Source organism: Heterocephalus glaber, unplaced genomic scaffold, assembly GCF_053883595.1.
Source record: "Heterocephalus glaber isolate CG9 unplaced genomic scaffold, H.glaber_assembly_v1.0 deba00000347, whole genome shotgun sequence".
NCBI classification, from domain to species: domain Eukaryota; kingdom Metazoa; phylum Chordata; class Mammalia; order Rodentia; family Bathyergidae; genus Heterocephalus; species Heterocephalus glaber.
The window spans coordinates 55,475,710-55,499,675 of NW_028258143.1; the positions used below are offsets into that span (position 1 = coordinate 55,475,710).

At 43.7% G+C, this 23,966-nt stretch overlaps 1 protein-coding gene and 1 long non-coding RNA gene across 3 annotated transcripts in view; one reads left to right on the forward strand and one right to left on the reverse strand.

Annotated features, from left to right (window-relative positions):
• Positions 1-1,132: 1,132 nt before the first annotated feature.
• LOC110344462 (uncharacterized) overlaps positions 1,133-23,966 on the reverse strand; it is an 84,089-nt gene continuing 61,255 nt past the window's right edge. Inside the window, exons 1-3 of one of the 2 annotated variants that reach the window (XR_002387050.2) lie at positions 11,244-11,369; positions 2,292-2,448; positions 1,133-1,319 (exon numbers count right to left, since the gene is read on the reverse strand). This is a non-coding gene — a long non-coding RNA (uncharacterized LOC110344462). Of the gene's footprint in view, positions 1,320-2,291; positions 2,449-11,243; positions 11,370-23,966 lie in introns of those variants that run through there. The other variant, XR_002387051.2, reaches the window with a different exon arrangement.
• Hoxd1 (homeobox D1) lies at positions 11,492-14,556 on the forward strand. Its single transcript, XM_004857730.3, has 2 exons — positions 11,492-12,247; positions 12,580-14,556. Exons 1-2 carry the CDS (start codon positions 11,620-11,622, stop codon positions 12,912-12,914), a joined length of 963 nt encoding a protein of 320 aa, XP_004857787.1. The 5' UTR covers positions 11,492-11,619; the 3' UTR covers positions 12,915-14,556.

Below are 23,966 nucleotides of genomic sequence, written 5' to 3' on the forward strand. Positions count from 1 at the left end.
TTGCAAGGATTACAACCACCTTTCTTAACTGGCTAAATATTAAATAGATGAATCGTCAGGCTGTTTAGATTCATCCTGGTTTTCCCTCATCTCTTCCTACCATAAATAATAATAATAAAAATACATAATGCATCATGGCTTCAGGCGTTTTCCAGCGCCCTGTGTTACCACAGTAGTATCTGCTGAGTCTGCGGGTGTCTGCAAAGCCCCAAGTGTCATCTGTGGCTTTGGGTTTCATGGATTAGACTTTAAACGGTGTCTTGCCAGGCTGACATCAGCTTCCTCTCACACTCAGGCACCAAGAAGTGCCGGGCTGGGGGCTCCCTCTCTGAGCAGCTGCGGCTCCCCGGGGCCCTCCGTTCCAGGGTGTGTGTGTCGGGGGGCGGTTGGCTAGGACCAAATCTTGGCTTTTCCCCACCTCTGGTGGTTCCCAAGACATCTGAGAGTGGCTCCAATCCGTTCCTGTCACTGGCGTGAGTCATGTGATGGGCACACTCGATCGCTCCCAGCGTGAGTGGGGGCGGCAGCGAGTCCTGGAGAGCGTGCTCCCACGCGGCCACCCGCCCTGGTGAGAGCCGGGCCCCTGGCACAGCCTTTTAAAACTTCATAAATTATAAACAAGCCGCCTTGGCCCTCACCATAAATTCCCCTTCTTGAGCCTGCAATTAGTGTTAGGAAGCACCCAAGTCTAAACACAACCAAACGCCCTCTGAAGGACCCAACTGCCCAAGGTTGCAAACCTTTATTTCCCAGTGCCACCCCCTCCCAAGCCAAGGTTTGCACACAGTCGCCTCCTCCCCCGCCACCGCCGGCAGTACACACTCGGCAGTACACACTCGGCTGGGTTCCCGCTCTGCGAGGGAAGGTCACAATAGCTGCTCTATCTGCAGAGGCGCCTGCCTCCTCCCTCCCTGGGTCTCAGAGAAGCAGAGAAAGAAGGGGGAGGGGCGCCGGCCGCCGACGGCGCCCAGGGCCGGGGGCCTCTCTTCTTGGGGAAGAGTTGCAGCGGTACTTGCAAGAGGAAGTTGGGTGGGGTAAGAAATCTCCACCCTAGCTCCTGCCTCTCAAGTGTTCCGGGGGGCAAAGGGAAGGCACCAAGGCCTCGAAGTTGCTCGAGGCCTCCCTGCTCCACGCTTCCTTGAGGGTGCCCAGAGCAGCCAGAAGCCGGGAACACGCACGCCATTGTGTGCGCTGCTTCCCCATGGGTTCTACAGCAGAGAAGGCCGTATGTAGGCAGCACAGGCTGGTGGCCGGAGGTGGGAAGAAGCTGGCCCCTCTTGCTCACTGGGGCTTTGGTCTCTGGGATCTACCGTGGTTGCCTAAGAGAGGAAATGGCTCTTAAGCTCGTGCCTTTGGCCAGTTCTCCCTTACCCTATGGCAACTGCGTTTTTGGGGTGTGTGTGTGTGTGTGTGTGTTGGTGCTGGTGGGGTGTCAAGGTGGTTAGGGGGTCTCTTGAGATCTGAAGAAAGGGGTCAGGGCTGTGAGCCTAGGCCCATGGGTGAGGGGTGGCTGTCCACCTGGCATCCTGGGTGGTTCTGTCCAAGCAATCAAATGTGAATTAAGGCAGGGTGGAATAGCCTGCTGCACAGCAGGGGTTGGAGTGAGAAATAATTTAAGCCGAAGGAGAGAGTTCCTTGCAACCAGGAAAAACTCAGGATCCAGTCTGCAGTAGAGGGCCTAGAATGGAGCTAACCAGGAAATTGCAGAAGCTGCTGAGGAACAGGCCTTGAAGAGTAGTCCTGGCACTGGTAAGGAGGTAAGAGAGGGCAATTAACTACATATTCTGCCTTCTGGTTTGCAGACTTCAGCCTCATCCCGGGACCTGACAGAGAAATATCCACCTCCAATGGAATCATTAAGTTAACCGACCATTTGTACCATTTCTTTGTACAGGCTTTCAAATGAGAGAGGGGAAGATAATATAAAGAAAGTACATTCCCTTTGGTGCAGCCCCAAACCCATCCCTATCAAAGACACATCAGCCAAATTGGTTTCCCAGGCCCCAGAGGCCGCTCACCTTGCTGAACAACATGTATTGAATTTCTATCTGTAAGAACTATTAAAAGATAGTGATTACCTATACAAGCCACTTCTCCCTTCTTCCCCAGTCTGCACCAGCTAGCTGGCCCTTCCCAGCCAGCAGCCCCTGGAGCCCAGGCTCTCCATCTGTTGAGGTTTTTCATTAGGGAGGGTGAAGAGGATATGTGTGGGTGTATGTTTGAATAACAAAGTAACTCTTCCTTCTAATAACAAGGGCTCCTGTGCTTGTCCTGGGGAGGCCTGTTTATACCTTCAGTATTCATGGAGTCACAGGCTTGTTTTGACTTTGATCCTGAGAATTAGTTGTAACTTCCTCTTGCAATTCAAGAAGTGGCTAATCCAGTTACAGGTCTATGAAGGTCTCCTTCACCTGGAAGTTCTTGGCATTACTTTGAGTCTTTCAGAAACTGAAAGAAAAAATAGGACAGAATTTTGTGAGTAGGCAAGAGAGAGGCAGAAGGCCCCAGGCCCCACAAGCTTACAGCCTCATCACTCCTGGGCATTTTTGACTTCCCAGAGAATACATTTAAGGACTTGGTGAGCAGGCTTAACCTTGGGCCCCCTGGGACACTTAGGAAATTGAGAGTGGATTGTCCACAGCCAAGCTCTAACACACTTGAGGGCTGGCTCTCCTACATCTCTCTCACCAAAAGGCCCAGGTGGAGAGAAAAAGGGAAGAATACTCAGCAATTACTGCATAGGTGAATGCAGTCCATTGGTGAATGTTGAATGGAAAAGATCTTCACGGGATGAAACCTTCATTCTCATTGTTCCTTTGTTTTCTACTCCAGCTACAAATGGTCCAGTGTTGGTGTCAAACAAATGTACTGATATACTTGGCTTGAAACCCATTCTTAAACATGTTCCTCGGGTCTCACTCTCACCTTGGTGAGTTAGAAAATACAAAAACTATTTTTTAGGCCAGTCCAGTGTGAAACAAAGTGAGCAAAAGATTTCCTCACATTATGGGAGAGCCAAGGTAGATGAATATCCAGTCATTTGCAATTGCAGAGGCAGATGAAGAGTCTCCAGGAGATGTGGAAAGTAGGAACTATTGCATGTATCTTCTTATCCTAGGACTTGTGACAAAACATGAGGGTTTTTTGTTTGGAGATTGAACTCAGAACCAGGTTCATACTAAGATACACAAGGTACATACCAAGCATATGGCAAAATACTTTTGGGGAGGGGGCGTTAAAACAGAGTCTTGCTATATAGTTCAGACTGGCCTTTAGTTATGTAGCCTGGGCTGGCCTCACACTAGCAATCCTCATCTTCCCTAGTGTTGGGCTGAGGGGCCTGAGCCACTACCCCTGGTGCATGGCAAAATATCTCCATGGAAGTATAAGACCTAGAAAACAGCAGAGTGGGGTTTTAACATTAATACAAACCAGAGGAGGAGAAGGAGGCCATCCTAATTTAAATCAAGGTTCATGGAGAGCTCTAGTGTGGAAGTGTTTTAACCTGAAAACCAGGGCTTAAAATCAGGCCAGGAGGGCGGTTGGCTAAGGGCCTTTCCTTTATCGAGAAGAGCATCCCAGACTTAAGCCTGGAGAAGGCCTTTTGAAAATGCCTCTATTGTTCACAGGGCTGCCCTACAAACACCCCGCCCTTCCCCACCTCCTCTGCAGGGCCCAGTGGGAAAATGGGTCGAGTGAGCGGCACCAGAGTCCCTCGCTCCAGCCTGCCGCCTCTTGGGACAGCGACGATGCTCTCCTCAGCACGCACGGCAGAGAACACACAAAGAAAGCCGGGACCTGTTCTCGGCAGTTTCGAGGAGGAGGCTGGTGAGGACCCCGAGGCGGAGTGCCCCAGCCCCGCAGGAACAATAGCTGCAGGCGGCAGTGGGGAGTGCGGCACAAAGCCCGCCGGATCCACGCCGTCACGTGAGCCCCCCCCCCCCCCGCCGCAGGGCTCGGGACCCACCTGGGCCATTTGCGGAGACAAGGTGAGTTCCTCACCCTCCCTGCCCCTGCCGCATCCCTGCTTGCCCAGGAGGGGCCCGGGAGGGGGTTGAGCTGAGGATGGCTGTGTGTGCGCGTCTAGGGTGGGGGGCGGGAGAGGTTAGTCCTATTAAGAGTTCATCAATCACCCGGTGTGCACTTTCCGCTCGACAGCGGTTCCTCCTACTTCAGAGCAAGTCTGGGCCAGCTGGGAGCCGACCAGAAACCGCCAGCGGAGGAGACTCGGGCGCACTGGCTGGGTACTTGCAGAGGGCGTGACCCGCGGTGTTCCCACCCCCACCCCCACCCCCGCCTCACTACAGCCTGGGCTGGAGGGGAGTGCTGGTGGCCACCTCCTTGCCTTGGGGACAGGCCGGCTGCGCCAGCCCTCAGACTTCTCTGGGCACCCACGCCTGCCCCTGCCCCACAGTGACCCTGCATTCCCTGTCCCTCTCCACACTGGCCCCAGTGACCCGCTGCTCTGTTCCCAGAAAGGGATTTATCTGACTCTGAAGGCAGGAGAAAAAGCCCACGAGGCCAGAGGGTTTTTGCAAACTCTTAAGTCTTATTTGGCTGCGGGAGTATTTGTGTGGGAGGAAGACCACTGTTGAACTTGAAATAAACTTGAATGTCATTTATAGTAACAATAAACATATACTGAAAACACCAGTCACAATGATGTTTCTTCTCTTGGAGTGTAGCAGCAAGACTCCTAAGTACTTTTACCTCAGCCCTCAGGTTAATTTTAGAAACATCATAGGGCTAAACTGCAAGTTTCTAGGGGCAGTCATCAGCCTTAGAGCTGTCCACACCAGGACAGGCTGTGTAGAGTGGGGTGGGAAGCATTCTTACACCTCTTTTGGAGTGTCACTTCTGTCTTCCTAAATCCTACCAAAGTTCTGGCCTGGTCCCCCTTTTACCTTTTTGCTGGCTACCATCAGCTGAAATATTTCTGAAATTAGTTGATATGTGCTGCTCAGTCCTCAGGAATGAGTCCTTGAAGGATGGAGACCGCCAGCTCTGTCCGCCTTCCCCTCATCCTTGTCTGTCCTCATCATCTTGGGTGGAAACTGACTTCTTTTGGAGGAATATTGTACTGTCATTTCTGCTTCAGATAGAGTGAAGCATCAAGCCTCACACAGTAAGTATCTCACACCCACGGACCAATGAAAATACCGGGCCCGTTGTCCTAGGTTTGGTCAGTCCCTCGTTCCTCACCTTTCACCAACACCCACTGAACAGCTCCCATAGGCCTGGTGCTGGGCTTTGGGATACAAAGATGAGTCACTAATGATTTCCAAGAGGAGGGAAATAATCCTAGAACAATGTGATAAGTACCATAAAAGTGTTCTCAAACTGTTCTGGAATGAAGAAGCCACCAACGGTACTGCAGTGTTAAAAAAGGCTACTCATAGAAGGTAAATGTGGGTTTCTGAAGAAAGGTTTTTCAGATCAAGGCAGGAAGGGCATACCAGGCAGAGGAGCAACTCACACGAGAATGAAGAGGGAAGAAATAGAAAGGTCTGGACTTAGAACACAGGGTGTAGCTTGCAGTGGGGCATCTTGGCTGGAAAGAGGTTGTTCTGTGTTCATGTAAAGGAGTCCAGACCTACTCTGTAGGTAATGGGGAGCCACTGAAGGTTTAAGCTGGGATGTGAGGTCATCTACTTTGAAAGCTAACTTTTGAAGGTACTGTATCTGACTAGAAGAAGAAAAAATAGGCAAGAGTGAAAAAAAAAGGAGCATGCTAAAATAATACAGCATAGAAAAGAACTAATGTAACAAGGCTGAAAAGACATTTAAGAGGTAGAACTCACAGGACTTGGTGCCAAGTTGGATGAGTAAAAGAGGAGTGATGGATGCTAATTCCTAGGTTTCTGTTTTGAGGGCCTGAGTAGGAGAAGCCAAGGCATTTACCAAAATGAACAGAAGAGAGGGAAGAGACTGCAGAAGAATCTAATGAGTTCATTTTCAGGTCTACACTGTACTTTCTGCTTTGGTACTTACACATAATATGAGCCTATGTAATCCACTTAATCTTTCTGGACTTCAGTTTCATAAGTGAAATAGTCAATAAAGGTATCTACCTCACAGGTTTATCATTAGAAGTCCGTGTGTGTGTGTGTGTGTGTGTGTGTGTGTGTGTGTGTGTGTGTGTGTGTGTGTGTGTGTGTGTTTCTTCACCAGATCCCCATGAATGTCCCAGATAAGCTGGAAAACATACTCTTGCCTCCATCATGCTGATCAATACTTAGATCCTGGGTGGCCAGAGAAAAGGAAGGCTCAGGGAAATTAAAAACAACAACATCCTACTGCTTCCTAGATAATGAATCCAAACCAATGTGTAGGACTAAGATCAGAGTCCCTCTGCTTCCAGAGGGATACTCTCAAGAGGATTCACATACAAATGTGGTCTTGGTATCCGACCACTAAAGAGGAGGCCTCTTAGCAGATGTTAAAAAGCTTCTGTCCATATGTAAATATATATATATATATATGTATGTTTCATTAATTTTTTAGTGTCTTTTGGGGAATGCTAGGTACCACCTCCTCTGTTTTGAACCTCCTTAAGCTCAGTGTGGAGCAGCATAGCACAGGAAAGGGTATTGGACATATGATCTTAGCCATTTACATTGGGTGTGACAAGTTGTTTATCTTTTCTGCATCAATATTATCACTTATAAAATAGAATTACTAAGGGATCAAATAAGATAAGGAAGAATAATAATATAAAGGCAAATAAAAGGTTTTATTTTCTACTTGTCAGATTATCAGAAATGGAAACTTTAATACCCCACTGATTTGGCAAGAACATGAACATAAATTCTAAATTACTGGTAGAAATGTAGATTGACTCACTTTTATGGAAAACAGTCTGGGAAAATGTATGAAGGTTGCCAGTGCACATACCCTTCGACTTGTCATTTTACTTCTAGGAATTTTTCTAATAGATACAAGTTTGAAGATGTGTTTGTAACAGCAAAAGGTTGTAAAGAAGCTAAATACCTAGGAAGGGGACTGGCTATATAAATTGTGGCAGGTGTATAAAGTAGAAAAGTATGAAGTTGTAAAAATTAGCTGGAAGTTCTGTATGTATTTATATGGGATGATCTTCAAGATATAATAGGGGAAGCAGCACGGGTCAGTAGCGTCCATCTAGCATGCTAACATTGTGTAAAAATCCATGGGGAAGTATGAATTGTTAAGGTATCTCTGGAAAAAATTCATGAAACTAATAAAATCAGTTGCCTATGAAAAGGGAAACTAGATGGCTGCATACCCCTTTGAATCTTGAACCATGTAAGTATAAATGTAATACCTATTTTGAAAATAAAGGAACAAATTATAATTGGCTAGTACAAGTATAGCCAACCTGGGTATGCCTGTGTGTGTTCAAACATGTCCTTTTTGGTACTTGCTCTATCCAGTGAAATCAATCTAGGACACCTGTCGTATCGACCTTCCAGGGCCTGATGCTGGTCAACCCCAATAGGAATGAGGGGGTCTTTTAGCTTTGCTTGGTGGTGCAAGATGGGGACCCAGGTCCATCTCTACGCTCTTGCAGAAGCCTCAAGGTGGGAGAACTAGAGGGTTAGCAAAAAATCCCACAGGGAGGGCATTAGGCCTCTCAGTCAAACCCGATGATATGTGGTCTCTTAGGAACAAGCCCAATGATATGTGCCTGCTGGAACACTGCTCCGCTTCCTTAACACTGAGGCTTGCCACAGTGGAGAGGAACAGTGGTGGCTCTGTTTCTTCCTCTTTGAAGACTGTGGACAGTCAATGGACTGTGGAGTTAGAGCTCTCTTATTTCTTGCAGAGTGGCACTGCCTTTTGAGTAAAGAAATTTCCTCTCTAAAATTAAGAGTCTGATGTAACTTATCTCGAATGTACCTTCTAGTTTTGTCATAGGCTGTAAAAGGTCAGCTTTCAGCCAAAGAGCCATAGCTTAGGTTAAGGAACACTTTATCCACCTGGGATCCTTAGGCCTCCAAAGTACCTTTCCAGTGAGAAAGATGAAAAAAAAAAGAGAGTTGAAGGTTCCCATTCCCGTTCTTTCTCTTCTTTCATTGCCTCAGAACCATTTGAAATTTTTTCAGAGGAGACTGGAAGAGACAAATCTTCATTTCCTACCCTATTGGCATCATGAAAGCCAAGTTAAGGAAGTTGCAAAAGTCACAAGTGAACCCAGTCTCTGCAAAGCATTATTTGGCCAGCAAAACTTCGGAGATTTATACTGATCACTTCTTGAGGATATTTCCTGGAACTTTATAGTTCTCTGAACTTAAGTTTGACCTTGACATTTGACGGGTCTGCCCTGCCACTCAACAGGTTTCTGGACATTTCAGGTATACTCATGTACCTGCTAGCCATGACCTCTCACTGTTCATGGTCCCTCCCACAAAAAAATCTCCTTTCTCCTCACACTGCCCTGCTAGTCCAACTCTCAAGCAGAAATTTCCAAGTGTGGTTCTGGAGAACCTTTCTGTAAGATCACTCAAAGGTTTGTTAAAAATAGTTCTGAATCAGACCTATTGGATTAAAACTTCTGGGAATGGGCCAAGGGTCCTGTACTTTTAAATAAGCTTTTATGGTGCTCTGACTCATACCAAGTGGTTTTGAGAGTCAGTAATCCAAGGATATCCTTTATTGAGTATTAGGATAAAATCAGCACTGTTCATTATTTCTGTCCAACAAACATTTATTGAATGCTTACCATGTATCCAGTATTACAGACTCCCAGGGAAAGGCATAGTACCTGAAATTGTTTTCCTCAAGGAGGGTCATGTTATCAGGCCTCTAAGAGGGTTCGAATTCCTATCCTTAGGACTACTTTATTCCATCTCCATCCTAGAATAACAGGAGAATGCTACAGAGCCCTGTCTATTAATCTCATTTTCTCTTAATCTGGTATAAAAGACTCCCCCCTTTAGAGACCTATACTTTGAGGTTGTGGAGCCAAGTTTGAATGTGCCCAAATGTCTCCAATGGGTAGCCCAGTGGGACTCGTGCAAGGGGGTTGCCAGGGACTTCCAAGGAACAACTTTAAACACAGAAGACCAGACTGCCCTCTTTCATCATTGGAAAGTGAGAGAAAGGTACTGGGTCTGGGAATGAGTAGGGGTTGGCTGCTATAGTGAGCAGGCTAGGAGAGATTTCAAAGCATTCCTACATCAAACACGACCTGGTAATCAGGCTTCTCTGCTGTCACCTCCTATGGAGAACTCATAGCACCAGGACCCCTGCAGGGTTAAGTGACCCCTGGGAATTGATGGCTTGAAGAAGTAATAAAATCAGACATTTCTCTCTTACCCTGTGAATGATACAAACTTTAAAATTACTCAAAATGTCCTATATGCACACATTTCCCTCAATAACACCTTCTAATTTCTCAAAGAATCTTAGATGAAGGTATAGCTCAGAACAAAAAAAGATTCTTCTGGAGTAGATAATTTATAGCACAACTAAGACCTCAGTCATAAATGAATCTCTCGTTCCTTTGGTTTGAGAGTGGTTTTTTCCCTCTTGACCTAACCTTCCTCTAACAAAATGTCCTACACTGTGGATAGTTGGCAAACATCTGAACCTGGGTATGAGATGATCAGTGACTTGACTTCCAACTTCAGTAAGTCAAGAACCAGGCCAGGAATGGAGACAGAAATTCTGATGCCAGAGGTGGGGGAATCTCCCAGTCCCTGGCAGATTAAAGGGAATGAAGGATGAACAGAATGTAGCAGTCTGTGTGGGATTATCAGTTGGACCTAATTGGGTCTGAACAAATATTGAGCTCTACCCAAACCCTACTCCCCACCCCCACCCACAGACAGTTGTGAAATGAAACATAACAAAATATCTCTTTCTTTTAGTATATGATGTTCTTCTCTCAGCAAAGGCTAACTCTTCCAAATTTGCTTTAGGGCAACCGTGTGGTAGCTCAAGGCTAAAGGGCTATTTTCTGCAAAATTCAACAACTACAGCTGTGCAGCAACCCCATACCCTTTAGCCTTGAGCTCCTTCCTTCACAGGTGGCCACACCCTGGAGGGCCTTCAGCCTCATCCTCAGGCCACACTTTAGGTGAGGCTTTGTTTATTCACAGTCCACATCCTTGTAAGGAGCTGACTCCCTGCACTGTGATGGCTCCTATTCTCCAGGTTGCCAGAGTTGAATTTTAGGCAAGGGCTCAATTGCTCTTTTATGACAAGTGGATCAGTAAAACAATAATAGAACCTAGGTCACCATAACTTAGAGGCTGTAACAGATCAAGTTTTCAAGGGCATTTGAATAAGCTAAGAAGACTCTAGAGTCTTCATTTACACAAGGTTTTAGGAAACTAATCTTTTTCATTACTACTGCATGCAATAACCCCTATTTATTTAACTTACTTTCCTACAGCCCTACGGAGGAGAGCATTAAAAGAAATGCTCAAGGAAGTTGGAAAGTTTGTCAGTGTAAAGCTTGTCTTTGTAACCTTTCTACTCTTCTGCTTCCTGTGCCAATTGCACTTTTATTTCCCGTCTCTCTACACTCAATAAACAAAACCATATTATCAAGGGAAAGACGTGAGCCCATTAACATTGTGAGCCCAGATTTCACTCGCAAGAGAGGCTGCAGCACTTATCTGATGGCACAGAAGCTTAATTGCTTCAAGCTGATCCAAACCTCTGAGATCAGACCCGTCCCTGGGAAGCCTTCGCGCCCTAGAGCCAAAAGTCTCAGGGAAACTCGCGAGCAGCACGGGCGTGGAGCACCTTTCCAAAGATGAGCCCCAGGGCGGATCGTTCATCCTGATTACCCGGTCACTGCGGGAAATCTGCTAAGCTTCCCCACAGGGCAGAAATTTATTTTCCGTCCAACTCAACCTGGCACTACAACACTTCCCTCATCATGACACGATGAGAAGGGGTGCACGAGACAAGGGTGTACTGCGAGGTAGCTGGAAAGTCCTAGGTCCACAGCACTCAGGGCAGAAAACGTAGTCCCAGGAATCCAAGGAAGGAGGGAAAGGGGAAAAACCAAACATCTGCTCCAGGTTTAGAACTGGGATGACACTAGTGCGAAGAAAACCAAAAGCGCACAGGAAAAAGGGGAGAGGAGGAACTTCAGTCGGAGAAGGGCTGGGTGACACGACGTTCCCGTTTAACCCCTTCCATCCCGCGCGCCTCTAAACCACCCCAAGGAAGCAGCCACCCACGAGGCAAATGCGCTCTCGCCCGCTCCACCCCGCGCCCCCTGCCTTTCCCCCCACCTCGTCCAATACCTGTCAGGGTTCCCGGCGTCCTGCGCCCTCGCCCGCCTTCCCCGGGCCGCCCCGGCTCGCGCCGGCTTTCCCTCCCGGGGCTGGGGGCGATGGGCGGCGGCCAGGACTGCTCCGGCCAAATTGGCGGCGGGGCAGGGGCGAGGAGCGCGCGCCCGGCGGGACCCGAGCCGCACGGAGCCGCCGCCCATTGGCCGCCCGGCGCCACGTGGCTGCCCCTGCCGGTATATTAGGCCACTATTTACCTCCGGCTCGCTCGCTATGGCTCGGCGAGGGCAGCTCGGGTAGACGGCGGAGGTGGTGCCCAGCCCCAGCCGCAGCCCCAGCCGGGTTCCGAACTCCGGCCCTGGCCTGTGCCCTGAAGAGGGGGGCTGGAACCATGAGCTCCTATCTGGAATACGTGTCGTGCGGCGGCGGCGGGGCTGGCGGAGACGTGCTCAGGTTTGCACCCAAGTTCTGCCGCTCCGACGCCCGGCCCGTGGTCCTGCAGCCCACCTTCCCCCTGGGCAGCGGCGACGGCGCCTTCGTCAGCTGCCTGCCCCTGTCCGCGCCTTCGCCCCCTGCAGCCTCGGCACAGCCGCCCGCGCCGCCCCGGGCCGCGCCCCGCTATGCCCAGTGCACGCTCGAGGGCGCCTACGAGCCCGGCGCCGCACCTGCCGGGGGCGCGGACTACAGCTTCCTGGGGCCGGGGGCCGCGTACGACTTCGCGGGCGCTCTCGGGCGCCCCGCCGACGACAGTGGGGCGCACGTCCATTACGCCGCCTCTGCTGTTTTCTCGGGAGGCGGCTCCTTCCTCCTCAGCGGCCAGGTGGATTGCGCGGCCTTTGGCGAGACGGGCCCCTTCCCGGCGTGTCTCAAAGAGCCAGCTGATGGCCACCCCGGGGCCTTCCAGACTGCGTCCCCTGCCCCCGGAGCCTACCCTAAGTCCAGCTCTCCGACGTCCGGCCTCCCCGCGGCCTTCAGCACATTCGAGTGGATGAAAGTGAAGAGGAATGCCCCTAAGAAAAGTAAGTACTTGGGTGCCGGGTGCAGGCACCTGGGGTTGCAGAAGGAGCCTCCGCCTCAGAAATGTGCTGGGAGGGCATTGTCACTGTTCCACTAGACAGCAGTTTAGGTTTTACGGAGGCAACACCTTCCAGTGCCTTGTTAAAGCAGGCCAAGTCCATTAAGCGTGCCCAAGTCCAGGCTCGGAAAATGGGCCAGGCTCTGCGAATATTAGAGAAAGCAGCTCTCGGTGGACCGTGTTCCTAGAGCGCGACTGTGTTCATAGAGACCCACCGTGACTTTGGTTCTAATCTTTCCCTCACTGCCCCGCTGACGCTGTGTCTTTACGTTGCAGGCAAACTCGCAGAGTATGGAGCCGCTAGCCCCCCCAGCGCGATTCGCACGAATTTCAGCACCAAGCAACTGACAGAACTGGAGAAAGAGTTTCATTTCAATAAGTACTTAACTCGAGCCCGACGCATTGAGATAGCCAACTGCTTGCAGCTGAATGACACCCAAGTCAAAATCTGGTTCCAGAACCGCAGGATGAAGCAGAAGAAAAGGGAACGCGAAGGGCTCCTGGCTACAGCCAGCTCTGTAGCCTCCCTCCAACTTCCCCTCTCGGGACCGAGCCCCACCAAGTCTGGCAGGAACCCGGGCAGCCCTGCTCAGGCCCGAGAGCCTTCCTGAGGTCCAGTCTCGAGGCTGAAGAACCTTGGCCTGCAGAAGTCACCCCTACCATCTATAGACTTAGGAGCTGGGTTTGGGATGGAGGGGGGTGTGAGCAGAAATGCATAGGCTTTTCATTTGGAAAGGAGCTACAGTATCATAGTTGGCTTCTGAATTCCAGGCTGGGTGTGTACGTGCAGATACTGATTTGATATCTTTTAAGCCATTAGTTTGCATTTTATTTGTGTCTTATCAGGAAAAGGTGCCTCCACCTGCCAGCCCAGCCCTGCTGCTGTTGCCTAATACAGTCATAAACAATTCTTGGGTGCAGAGTGGCAGATCATTTAGTAATTTTGTCAACCCTCTGATGTGTTCAGAAGAGCACTTGCCCATAATTTGTCTAGTTTTAATTTAAAGGACAGGCTACATATATCAGCTTTTTGAGATGACCAAAGGTAGTTAGTGTCCCCTTGATGTAGCTAAGCTGCTTCAATGATGATCTGTTTACAGAGTTGCACTCCGGTTTTGTTTTAAAAAGCAGTTTCTACCTCTCCACGTGCCTGAGTGAAGATACAATCACTGTTTAGTTAGTAGCTGAATAAATTCACAGGGTGGGTAAAGATTAGAACCTGAACTACACCTAGACATCAGTTACTCAAACTTGAATGTAAATATATACAGTATGTATATTTTTAAAAAGGTTTGCTTGCAATGAACATATATGACATTTAATGTCATAGCATGTAAAGGGTTTGTAATAAAATGACAGAATGTACTCTGTATATTTCCTATACTTTTCATCTTTATTATCTTTCTTTAAAGTTGATTCAGCATTTCTTCTATTTGGAATTTCTTGATTCTGCTATGGGAATTTGTTTACATTGATAACTTTTAAAAATAAAATTTCTTATAGGTTATACACACATAGCAAGTTATGGACAATTATATGAATAATTTAAAGGAGAAAACTTTGTCAAATATCCTAGTAACTAAGAAAATCCTTTCCTTACCGTAAGTGCCCTACTTTTATGGTGGGTGCAAACTACACATTAACTGAAGGGCTAGGGACTCAAGGCGGCAATGTTATAAAGCCAAGGAGGTCTACTTACTCTTTTGTGTGTTGTCTTTACAAAAGGGAGAGGAAAGGCAACCTGAAGATTGTTTCTTGATTAGTGTTCTCTGAGGAAGGCCCCTGCACATCAAAAAGTTCTCATTTCCAAAGTCAAGAATTACAAAGGAGGATAGGAGAGGCCAGTAATCCGGGCTGCCCACTTCCTGTTATCCAGACTGATCATCTGGCTTGAGAGAGCACAGAGGATGCCTTTCTGTTTTTAAAATGAAATGTTTTCAAAAGAGTTTCTTGGAAAAAATACACAATTTAAATTCGCCAAAGGTACACAATTTTTAAAAATTTCACAAAATCTTTTCTAATCTTATTTCTACTCAGCTCCCCATAGGTGACCAGACTTCTAGGTAATCTCACAGAAATATGGGGGAAAAAATTGCAAAAAGAAAGTGGGTATTTGAGGCAGTTGTCAGGTCATTTCCGTCATGTTCTTCCTACATCTTTAAATTCTCTATAGTCAACAGAAAGGCTAAAAGTCCCAATTAAGGCATATAAGAACCTCAACTCTTGAAGATTCCTAGATTTCAATGTAGTACTTCAAATCTAATAATATAAAAGACTAAACAATAGTGAATTTTCCTATAGAATAGCAATGTGATTGGTTGTCTTGAAAGTTTCAAATTGCACATACGTTCTTATCCTTTGCACCTACAGTTTAATGGAGTTGAAATAAAATCAGCTCTAACAAACTCAGCTGGTCAGAGGAAAAAGAGATCACTTAAAAAGTGGGTCTGTCAATGTTATTCTTATGCTTCATCATCTGTCCTTCAATAACCTGATGCTAATTGGACTTTGTTTAAAACAACAGCGCCCCCACCCCCCAGCTCTGCAGCAACCCCAGCTTTGCAGTAAGTCTAAAAGTCTTGTAGTTTGCTCCCTTCCAGCCACCTCCAGGGTTCTCCTGCAGTGGTCTTTGACAGGACAATGTTTCCTTTTTGATAAGCATTCAAATATACATATAAACAAAAAAATATCAACAGGCTTGGTCATTTCCTTAACCTACCCTTTCTCTGAGAAAATAAAGCCTTGCCTTTGGAAGCTAGTACTAGCACTTAACAGCCCTGATAAATGTCTTCCTTGATGAAGGTGGCTATTTTGACATATGTATTATGCTGTTCTATGAATCAGGCCAGTATTAGCTATTTTTTGGCCAGCCCCAGGGATCTTTAAAAGCTTTCTTAATCCAGATCACTATAGAGCTATATTCAGTGTTAGGAGGAGTCCTGGCTGGAGATGGGGGGAAGCAGGTGCCCTCTGGAAGGCCCTTCCAGCAGTGAGAATGCTACTGAAACAGTTTAATGACTTTTACATATTTTAGGCCTAGCATTAGAAGAGAATTTTTGTTTTTGTTTTTGTTTTTGGTACTGGGGATTGAATTTAGGACCTTGCTCTTTAGAAGAGAGTTTGGTTCTAAGAAAGCAAACATAGTCTCTAGGATTACAGTGATACTCTGTTTATAAAGGAAAAGTAGACTTTAGACATTATCAAATTCATCTTGTCATGTGGATCATTTACAGAGCATTTCCTTCTCCCACTATGCAGAGCCTTGTGTCATTTTGTTTCAGATCTTTATGTAGTATGAAGTTACTATGCAAACTGTTAAACTGCTAAAACAATCCCATTTTTATATTACAAGATTTGAAACTAAATATGCTAATTCACCCTCCAGTGATCTGTTACAATAATGAATACACAATGGACAGATCTGGCTGTTGTATAATTAACTATTCAATGTTCCTTTGTCTTCACATAATGACTGTGTGTCTTCTGGATTCAGGATAATTGGAAACGAGGAAAAAGAAAGCTTTTAAAAACACAAAATACCACAACTAGAATACTAGCAAATGAACCCCTTGCTGATGTAAAAAACTTAAATGGTCTAGATTTTCAAAAGTTTGTAATTTATTCTGCCTCAAACTCAAATATGGTAAAGCCAACCACCAGAAGAGATTATGTCTGATTATCTTGTCATTAGAAGAAAGGAACATGCTCAGGTAAGTTGCATTAGCTCTGAAGTTCTTAATTATTTCTAATGGCAAGAGAAATGCTCTATATTTGCTGAATATTGAATTTGAAAACCTCAAGATCTAATCAGTTCAGAGAGATGTTTAGTCTGAGCACAGGCCTCTCAACAAGAAAAATGACCATTGTGAAAACTTTATTTGTGGTTTTAAAGTAAAACCATGGTGGACATATCTCACAAATAATGATAAATCTCCATCTAAATAGAAATCAAGATTTTCATGGTTCTTACCTCTAGCTATCATCTAAGGAATGACAAGGCAATGAATAGGCAAAATAGCTCTATTCAACATCTTCTTTGTAATTGCTTGTTATTTAGAAATATAATTTCAATAGAAACTATTTAGTTAAATTCAGTAACAAATTAAGATGAAAAAAATCATAAAAACTGTGCGGGGATGGAGTGGGTGGGTGTAGTTTAATGATGAAGCCTTGCAAGCGAGCTAGACAAGTGCTTCACCATTAAACTACAATGCTTGCAATGCTCTCTGGGTTCTATCCCCAGCACCACCAGGAAATGAAAATCTTGCTTCAAGATGTCTAAATATTGGTATTCTTTCTTGGAAAGGTTTCAACATTATCTTTTGTATTTTTTTAACTCTGTGTATGTGTGTGTCTGCATGTGTGTGTGATGCTGGGGATTGAACCCAGGGCCTCACAAGCATGCAAGGCAAGTGCTGTACTACTAAACATACACTCCAAGCCCTATCTCTTTTTTTTTTTTTGGTACCGGGGATCGAACTCGGATCCTTGCACTTGTGAGGCAGGCGCTGGAACCACTGAGCTAAATCCCCGGCCCTGCAAGCCCTATCTCTTTTACTTCTAATAATCTTATTGATATAATTTGAAAAGACAGACCAGAGTGGTCACGTGGACTCATGACAGCTAATAAAGGAGGCTACTGACACTTTTAAGGCATTGTGAGAGGACACTGGGTCTACTACCTAGCATATGCTAATCTTAGGAATTTATAGAGTCTAAGTCTATACAATTTGGAAGGATCTCTTTAAGAAAAATACAACAAAAATTATGAAGAGAGAGTAGAAACTACAGAATTGCTAAGGCATGTCTTTGGACTTGGAAGGGCCCAAATTGGTGAAGATTAAGTTTGATTGGGTTCATGGTAAATCCATCTCAGCCCCTTACCTGAAGTTACTGCTTTATCTGCCCTACACACTCATTGCCAATGAGATGATGGCAATGGTCAATTTCCCACAACATGTTGGAGTCAGAGCCACTGTTTCTCTTCAGATGCACAAAAGAGCAAACAATGGGCCCAAGGGTAGGGTCGTGCTCTGTGGCCCTCCCCTCCTAGCATCTCAATTTCATTGGCTCTTCTGGGCTCCTGGCCACTGACTGGATGCCGAAGAGTGGGATTTCCAATTCATCTTGTGGGCCCTCTGTTGTATTTCCTTGTCAGAGGTATAAATAAATAAACCGAAGAGAAAGGTAATGTGGAGACAGCACAGCTACACTGTTGGCTTCAAAGTATTTCCCAGGGGATGGAATCACTGAGGCTGAGGTAAGGAACTAAAGAAAAAAAAAAAAAAAGGAATATCACTATACAGGGAGGAGACCTGGATTTTGGTACCGCATGCATTTTCTAAAAATTTCCTTGACCTCAGTTTCTCCTATAACACAAAGGAGAATCATCTTCTAGATGATCACTAAAGGCCCTTATCACCTTCGTGTCCCCCTAAGATCTTTTACTTTGCTGGTTCTTATTGAAAATTTAGTAATACTATAGTTCTGTAAGATTAATATCAACAAAGCCTATTATTAAATTAACATATGAGACTTGAAAAATGATTAAGCTATCTGGCTTTAGAGTGTGTGTGTAGTATGACATGTGAGAACTAGGTAATGTTTCCCATTGGTTTCAACCTGATGAGCAAAAGCTATCAAAAATAATAGCTCCTCCAAAGTTACCACTTCTCCTTGATCAGATTAACTAGGGTCAAAGACTTTCCAACTGGAGGTAACCACCCCTTATTCAGATTTTCAAATTTCTTGTCATTAATTTCATACTTCAAAGTTGACAACTTTCAGACTAGAGAAGTAGCTATGAATTCTTTCTCTTCCTTTAAGATATATGAGATTGCAAAGTGAAAGCTCTGTTCTGTTGAAGAAAAGCAATATGGATAATCAAATCTCCTTTCCACTAGTCACCAAGTCCTGTCTACATTTCCTCCAAAATGCCTTGCACTGTTTTTCTCCCTTGGCTTAGGCTTTGTCATCTTTCACTCAGCAGCACAACTGATGACTTAACAGGTCTTCTTGCTGCCACTCTCCTTCCCAGTCAATCCATTCAAAGTCCTGCTTGTATTGTGTCATTCCACTTTAACTTCTCAGTAGCTCCTGATTTCCAGTATGAAACTGAAATGTTTCCAACTTGGAATTCAAGTCCCTCAACATCTGTATCAACCCATTTTTCAATGTTAATCTCACACCATTGTCTGACATAAAACCTTCACTCCAACTAATGGGATCTACTCATTCTTTTGCCAAAGAAATCTAGGCTTTTCTGTTTCTCAACCTTTTCTCATGTCATTCTTCTCTCTCATAATTATTCCCATCTTCTCTCTACCTATCCAGAGTCATACTTTATGGCTGGGCTCTACTCCCTCACCTCTGTGAATACCTTTTTATAGCACCCAAATTTAAAGTGAACTCTGAGCTTCTGTAGTATCTATTGTTTTCATTACTTGTTCATCATTTAGAATCTCCCTCCATTTCATATCTCTTTTGCTGTTTCCTTCTTCCTTCCTCTCTCATTAGTTCTCTCCCAATGGATATACAACTGACCTCTCGTTGAGTATTTTATACATAATAGTGGTTCTATAGTATTTGCTACATGTTGAATATGGTTTTATTACATCAAAGCTTACAGTGCAAAAAGATCTCTTCTAACAAGCATAGAAAACTATTAAGGACTTATTTGTTAAGTATTCTCTATATTTCATTATTTATACCAGAACATAAATGATCCTTGACCACACAATAAAATACAACTGGGAGGCCCAGGCATGTACCTCAGTGGCACTGCGCCTGGCTCACAAGCGCAAGGTCCTGAGTTCAATTCCCAGTACCATAAATAAATAAATACATACATACATACATACATACATACATACATACATACATACATACAAAGGGAGCCTAGGAGGCTGAAGGAAGAACTGTAGATTTCCCCTTGTACTTCAGGCACATTCTTTTGATTTAATATGCTATAAATCAACAAAGGGTGTCACTGTTATCTAAAACAACTTCTTTTATCCTTACAGAGTATACTAAAGTATATTGCACTTTGTACCTTTCACAAAGGTAAAAGGTTGTTTGTACTTACTTGGCACAGTTGCTGGAGTAGCTTATGGGAACAGAGCCTTTGGAGGAAAAATTGTTAAAACCAAATGAAGTCCAGTGTAAGTTTTCTTTTTTTTTGGTATCGGGGATCAAACTCAGGACCTTGCGAGGCAGGCACTGGAACCACTGAGCTAAATCCCCGGCCCTAGTGTAAGTTTTCTTAAACAAGATATGGAGACAACAGAGTGTAGCATACATAGGAGTGAACATTGGAAGCAGAGAAGTCTGGTCTCAAATCATGGAAGAAATGATTCAATGCCATTCACCTCTGCATTCTTCCCTTACAAATGGGAATGCCAGCCAGGTGTGATGGCACATGTCAGTAACCCCAGGAATCTGGGAGGCAGAGGCAGGAGAATTGCAAGTTGGAGCTCAACCTGGGTAACTTAATGACTTAGCGAGATCTTGTCTCAAAATAAAAATGAAAAAGGCCAGGGATGTAGCTCAGTGTGATGGCCCTGGGTTTAATCCCCACTCCTGAAAAGGAAAAAAAAAAAAAAAAGGAATAACACATCTACTTCACTGACATTGACATAGGAAGATGAACAGAGAAAAATCATGTGGCTTGCTTAAGACCAGATAGAGTATAAACATGGCAATAGGTACCTAGAATGAGAGGACAGGGGCTGAAGGAGAGATGTATTTATATATGCTATGCAACAAATATTTATTGAGTTCTCAGGTTCTATGAACAGGCCATTAACAACTAGGACTGAAGAGATATTGATAAGGAATAAGAATTTCAGTGAACAGGATTAGAGAGAACAGAATTTAGGGTTATTTTTGTGGTACTGGGAATTGAACCCAGAGCCTCACACATACTAGGCAAGTGCTCTATCATTGAACTATTTCCTCAGCCCAATCTGAGATTATTGATAAATTTAGCAAAATATTGGTGGTACATGATAGCACAGGAAAGTAAATGGCAGTTAGTGGGTACTTACTATGGTTTGGATAACTAAAGGCCTCTGTGTTAAAGCCTTGATGGTCAGCCCGTGGCATTACTGGGAGGTAAGAGGTGGGACCTAGTAGAAGGAAGTTAAGGCACTGGGGGCGAGCTCCTGAAGGGGATTGTGAGTCTCCCATGTCTTCCTTCTCTCTCTCTTTTCAGTACTGGGGATTGAATCCAGGGAGCACTGAACTTCAGCCCTAATCCTTTTGATTGATTGATTGGTACCAGAAATCAAAATCTGGACCTTGTGCTTGCAAGGCTGGCAGCGGCACCACTGAGCTAAATTCCCGGCCCAACCCTAATCGTTTTTAAAATTTCACTTTTGGGGCCAGGGATTTGACTCAGTGGCAACACGCCTGCCTTGCAAGCTCAAGGTCCTGAGTTTGATCCCCAGTACTGGAAAAAAAAAAAAATACATAAAATTTCACTTTTGAGACAGGGTCTTGCTAAATTGCCCAGGTTCTCCCAAACTTGCAATCTTCCTGCTTCAGCCTCTGGAGTAGCAGCTGGGATTACAAATATTTGCCACCATGCCTGCCTCATCCTTTTCTTTCTTTCCTATCCTGACAATGAAGTGAGCAGCTTTTCTCCACCACATGGTCCTCACCATATGCACTGGCTGGCCACAGCCCCAAAGAAACAGGACCAACCGAAAAAAAAAAAAAAAGAAAAAAAAGAAACAGGACCAACCAAACAGGGATTGAAATCTCTGAAACTGTGAACAAAAATAAACCTTTTTGTTTTTAAAGTTCATTACCTCAGGTATTTCATTATGGTAATGGAAAGCTGACTAATGCAGAACTTGATAAACACTAGGTCTAAGACTCTTGAAGAAGCCTGGAAGAAATACAGGACAAATGGATGTTAGACCATTAAACACTGCTTCTTGTGTACTGGGTCATTCAAGGCAATGCAGAAAAGATAAATCCATCACAATCTGTTCAAATTTCTCCTATCTAAAGGACATGTGAATTTACATACATTGTATTTGGGAGGTCAGGTGTCATAAATTAGAATGCAGTGATGATGTACATGAATTTCCATCATTCTTAAAAATAGAGTCTGGGGTTGCTATATTCTGTGGACATCAAAGTTAACAGAGGAACAGTCAACCACATTCTTGACTCTGTTGCTGCACAAAAAAGAAATTCCTCCTTCTACCTACACTGTCAGTGGGGAATTGTGAATTTTCTCAGCTGTGCACAAAACTACTTCCGTTGCAGGTTTATGAAAATCTGTCCTCAAACTGAAGTAAATAAAGAAAAGCTTAGTGAAAAGGGGACACTTTGGGAGTTAATGAATGGCTAAAGGACAGTTCTATATAAATACAAATATTTTATTTTTCCTAACTGCCAAATAGTGTTAGTATCAACTGACTACTATGCATTTATAAATGTTTACACTTCCTCTTTCATTTGAAACCTGAACCATGTTTCAGCTACATGAATCATGTTGGCACTATACAGAGAACACGAAAAGAAACTATTTAGTTTACAGAAAATTTGTAAAAAAGATAGATTCTGTGTAAATAAATAAAATGAGCTCCAAAGGACAAATTAAAACTATAATGTTTCTCGTTCAGACAAGGATAGTGTACTATTTGTTCCTAAATACCTTAAATTGACTTACTTAAACAGTGTCTTAAACTTCTTTGAGTTAACCTGCCAAGAAGCCCAATTTGTTCTGTTTTGACTGCAAATAAAAGCACACATGCAGCCAGAATAATCTATTTTTTCTAGCAGCATATGGTTCCTTTGTGAATTTAAAAAACAGCTGTGTTTGTATCTCTGAAGATGCTTTGGAATTCATCACAAAGGGAAGCTATCTGAGAACCGTTGAAGTGTACTTTTATGGAAAGTTTGTAATTTTTGGCTTGGCTCCTGGTTTTTAAAATTTCTATATTTTATAAGAAAATATTATATATTTCTTAACTTCTTTCATATAATCACAAACAGTTGCAACTTACAGATTTTATAATACCAATGAATTGCATGAATTTTATTCTGAAGGAACAAAGATGAATAAACTTATTGCTTTATATCTGCCCCCAAATCAATATGTATCACAATGACAAAGGTGGCTCCAGGTTATAAGTAAAAAAAAAAAAAAAAAAAAAAAAAAAAAAAAGAATAAAGGTTTCAGATTTCCCTATTCTGTTCCTTTCAATTTTAGTTATAAGAGATAATTATCCATAATTATCCTTTGGAACACAGGGCAAATAGAGTTAGCTGAAAACTTCCTCAGTTAAGATTATGTAGCATTAAAAAAATGGAATAAAATGCATCACTTGTAAGTGACAAAAAAAGATTATGTAGCATGAGGGATACTTTTATTAAGTTTTTAAATATATTTGAGTTGCCAAAAAACCCAAACTTTTAAATAATTTTTCTCCTTTACCACGGAAAGCTTTTTAGTGGCTGCTCTCTTAGTGAAGAAGGAATCTTTATTTGCTAATTTCATTTGTTTCTATCTCTTGTTAAATTTAAGTAAATGTAAGTTTAATATTTGTATTTAAAAATAGCATACATGCTATACCTAGTTTTATAAAATTCTGTGTACTAAACTATAGCTCCATGTGTTCATCCATCACTCCTCATATCTGAGTTTCTACATCGAGAGATGTCAAGAAAGATATTCACCTAATGTTAGCGATGGTTACTTCTATGTAGTAGGATTCCATTGATATTTTTTTTGTTGTGCCTTTCTGTATTGTTCCAAAATTTAAAAATAATGAATCATTAAATGTAGATATAATAAAGTCATTATTTCAAATATAAGAAAAAGAGAAAAATGCATTTGGTAGCCACAGTCTTTGCATTTATTTTTGCCAGTGGAAGGCCCCAGAGGGATTAGATAATGCATCTCCTGTGCCAATTCTTGAATAATTAAATAAAGATGTCTGTAATATACATGGCTGTACACATGAGTCAAATAAATGATAGATAAGGTCTATCATTCATTTCTTCAACAGGGAATTCAGCATTTGGGTGTCACATATGTTCAATTTTCATCCTACCAGTTGGAAATAAGTTCTAAATTGTGCTGCCAAAAGGAGAATTCATGATTAGCAAGGAAATAAGAAAAGTATATCTTTAAGCGTAAGTAAAATGGAGAAACCAAAAAAGGAAAAAATTATGTCTTATGGGTTTTTTACATAGTAAAACAAAAAATGCAACTTTTAATGTTAAAAGCAAATTTATAAAAATAAAGGTAAACTTTTTATAAGGATGCATATTTCTAATAAGCTTTGCATTTTTCTAGAGGACAACATCAAAATACAGTAGTACCTTGGTTTATGAACTTAATTTGTTTCACGATTTGGGGAAAGGGGCTGGGTTTGTGTTTATGTGGGGAAGATAGGCATAGTTGTGTTTGTCACCAGATGTGGAGTTTGTGAACAGAAACAAAATTTTGCCAAATGCTTTTGTTTGCAAACAGAAGCGTTTGTGAACCAAGACATCACTTATTCTCTCATTTTTGTGGTTCAGCTTGATGATGGTCTATGAATTAATCCTCCCAGAGGCTAATTAGGATTAGGTAACTATGAAGAGAAAATGCTAATCTTTTTCCTGGCTTCACCCTGGTGGTTTTTTTTGTTTTTGTTTTTGTT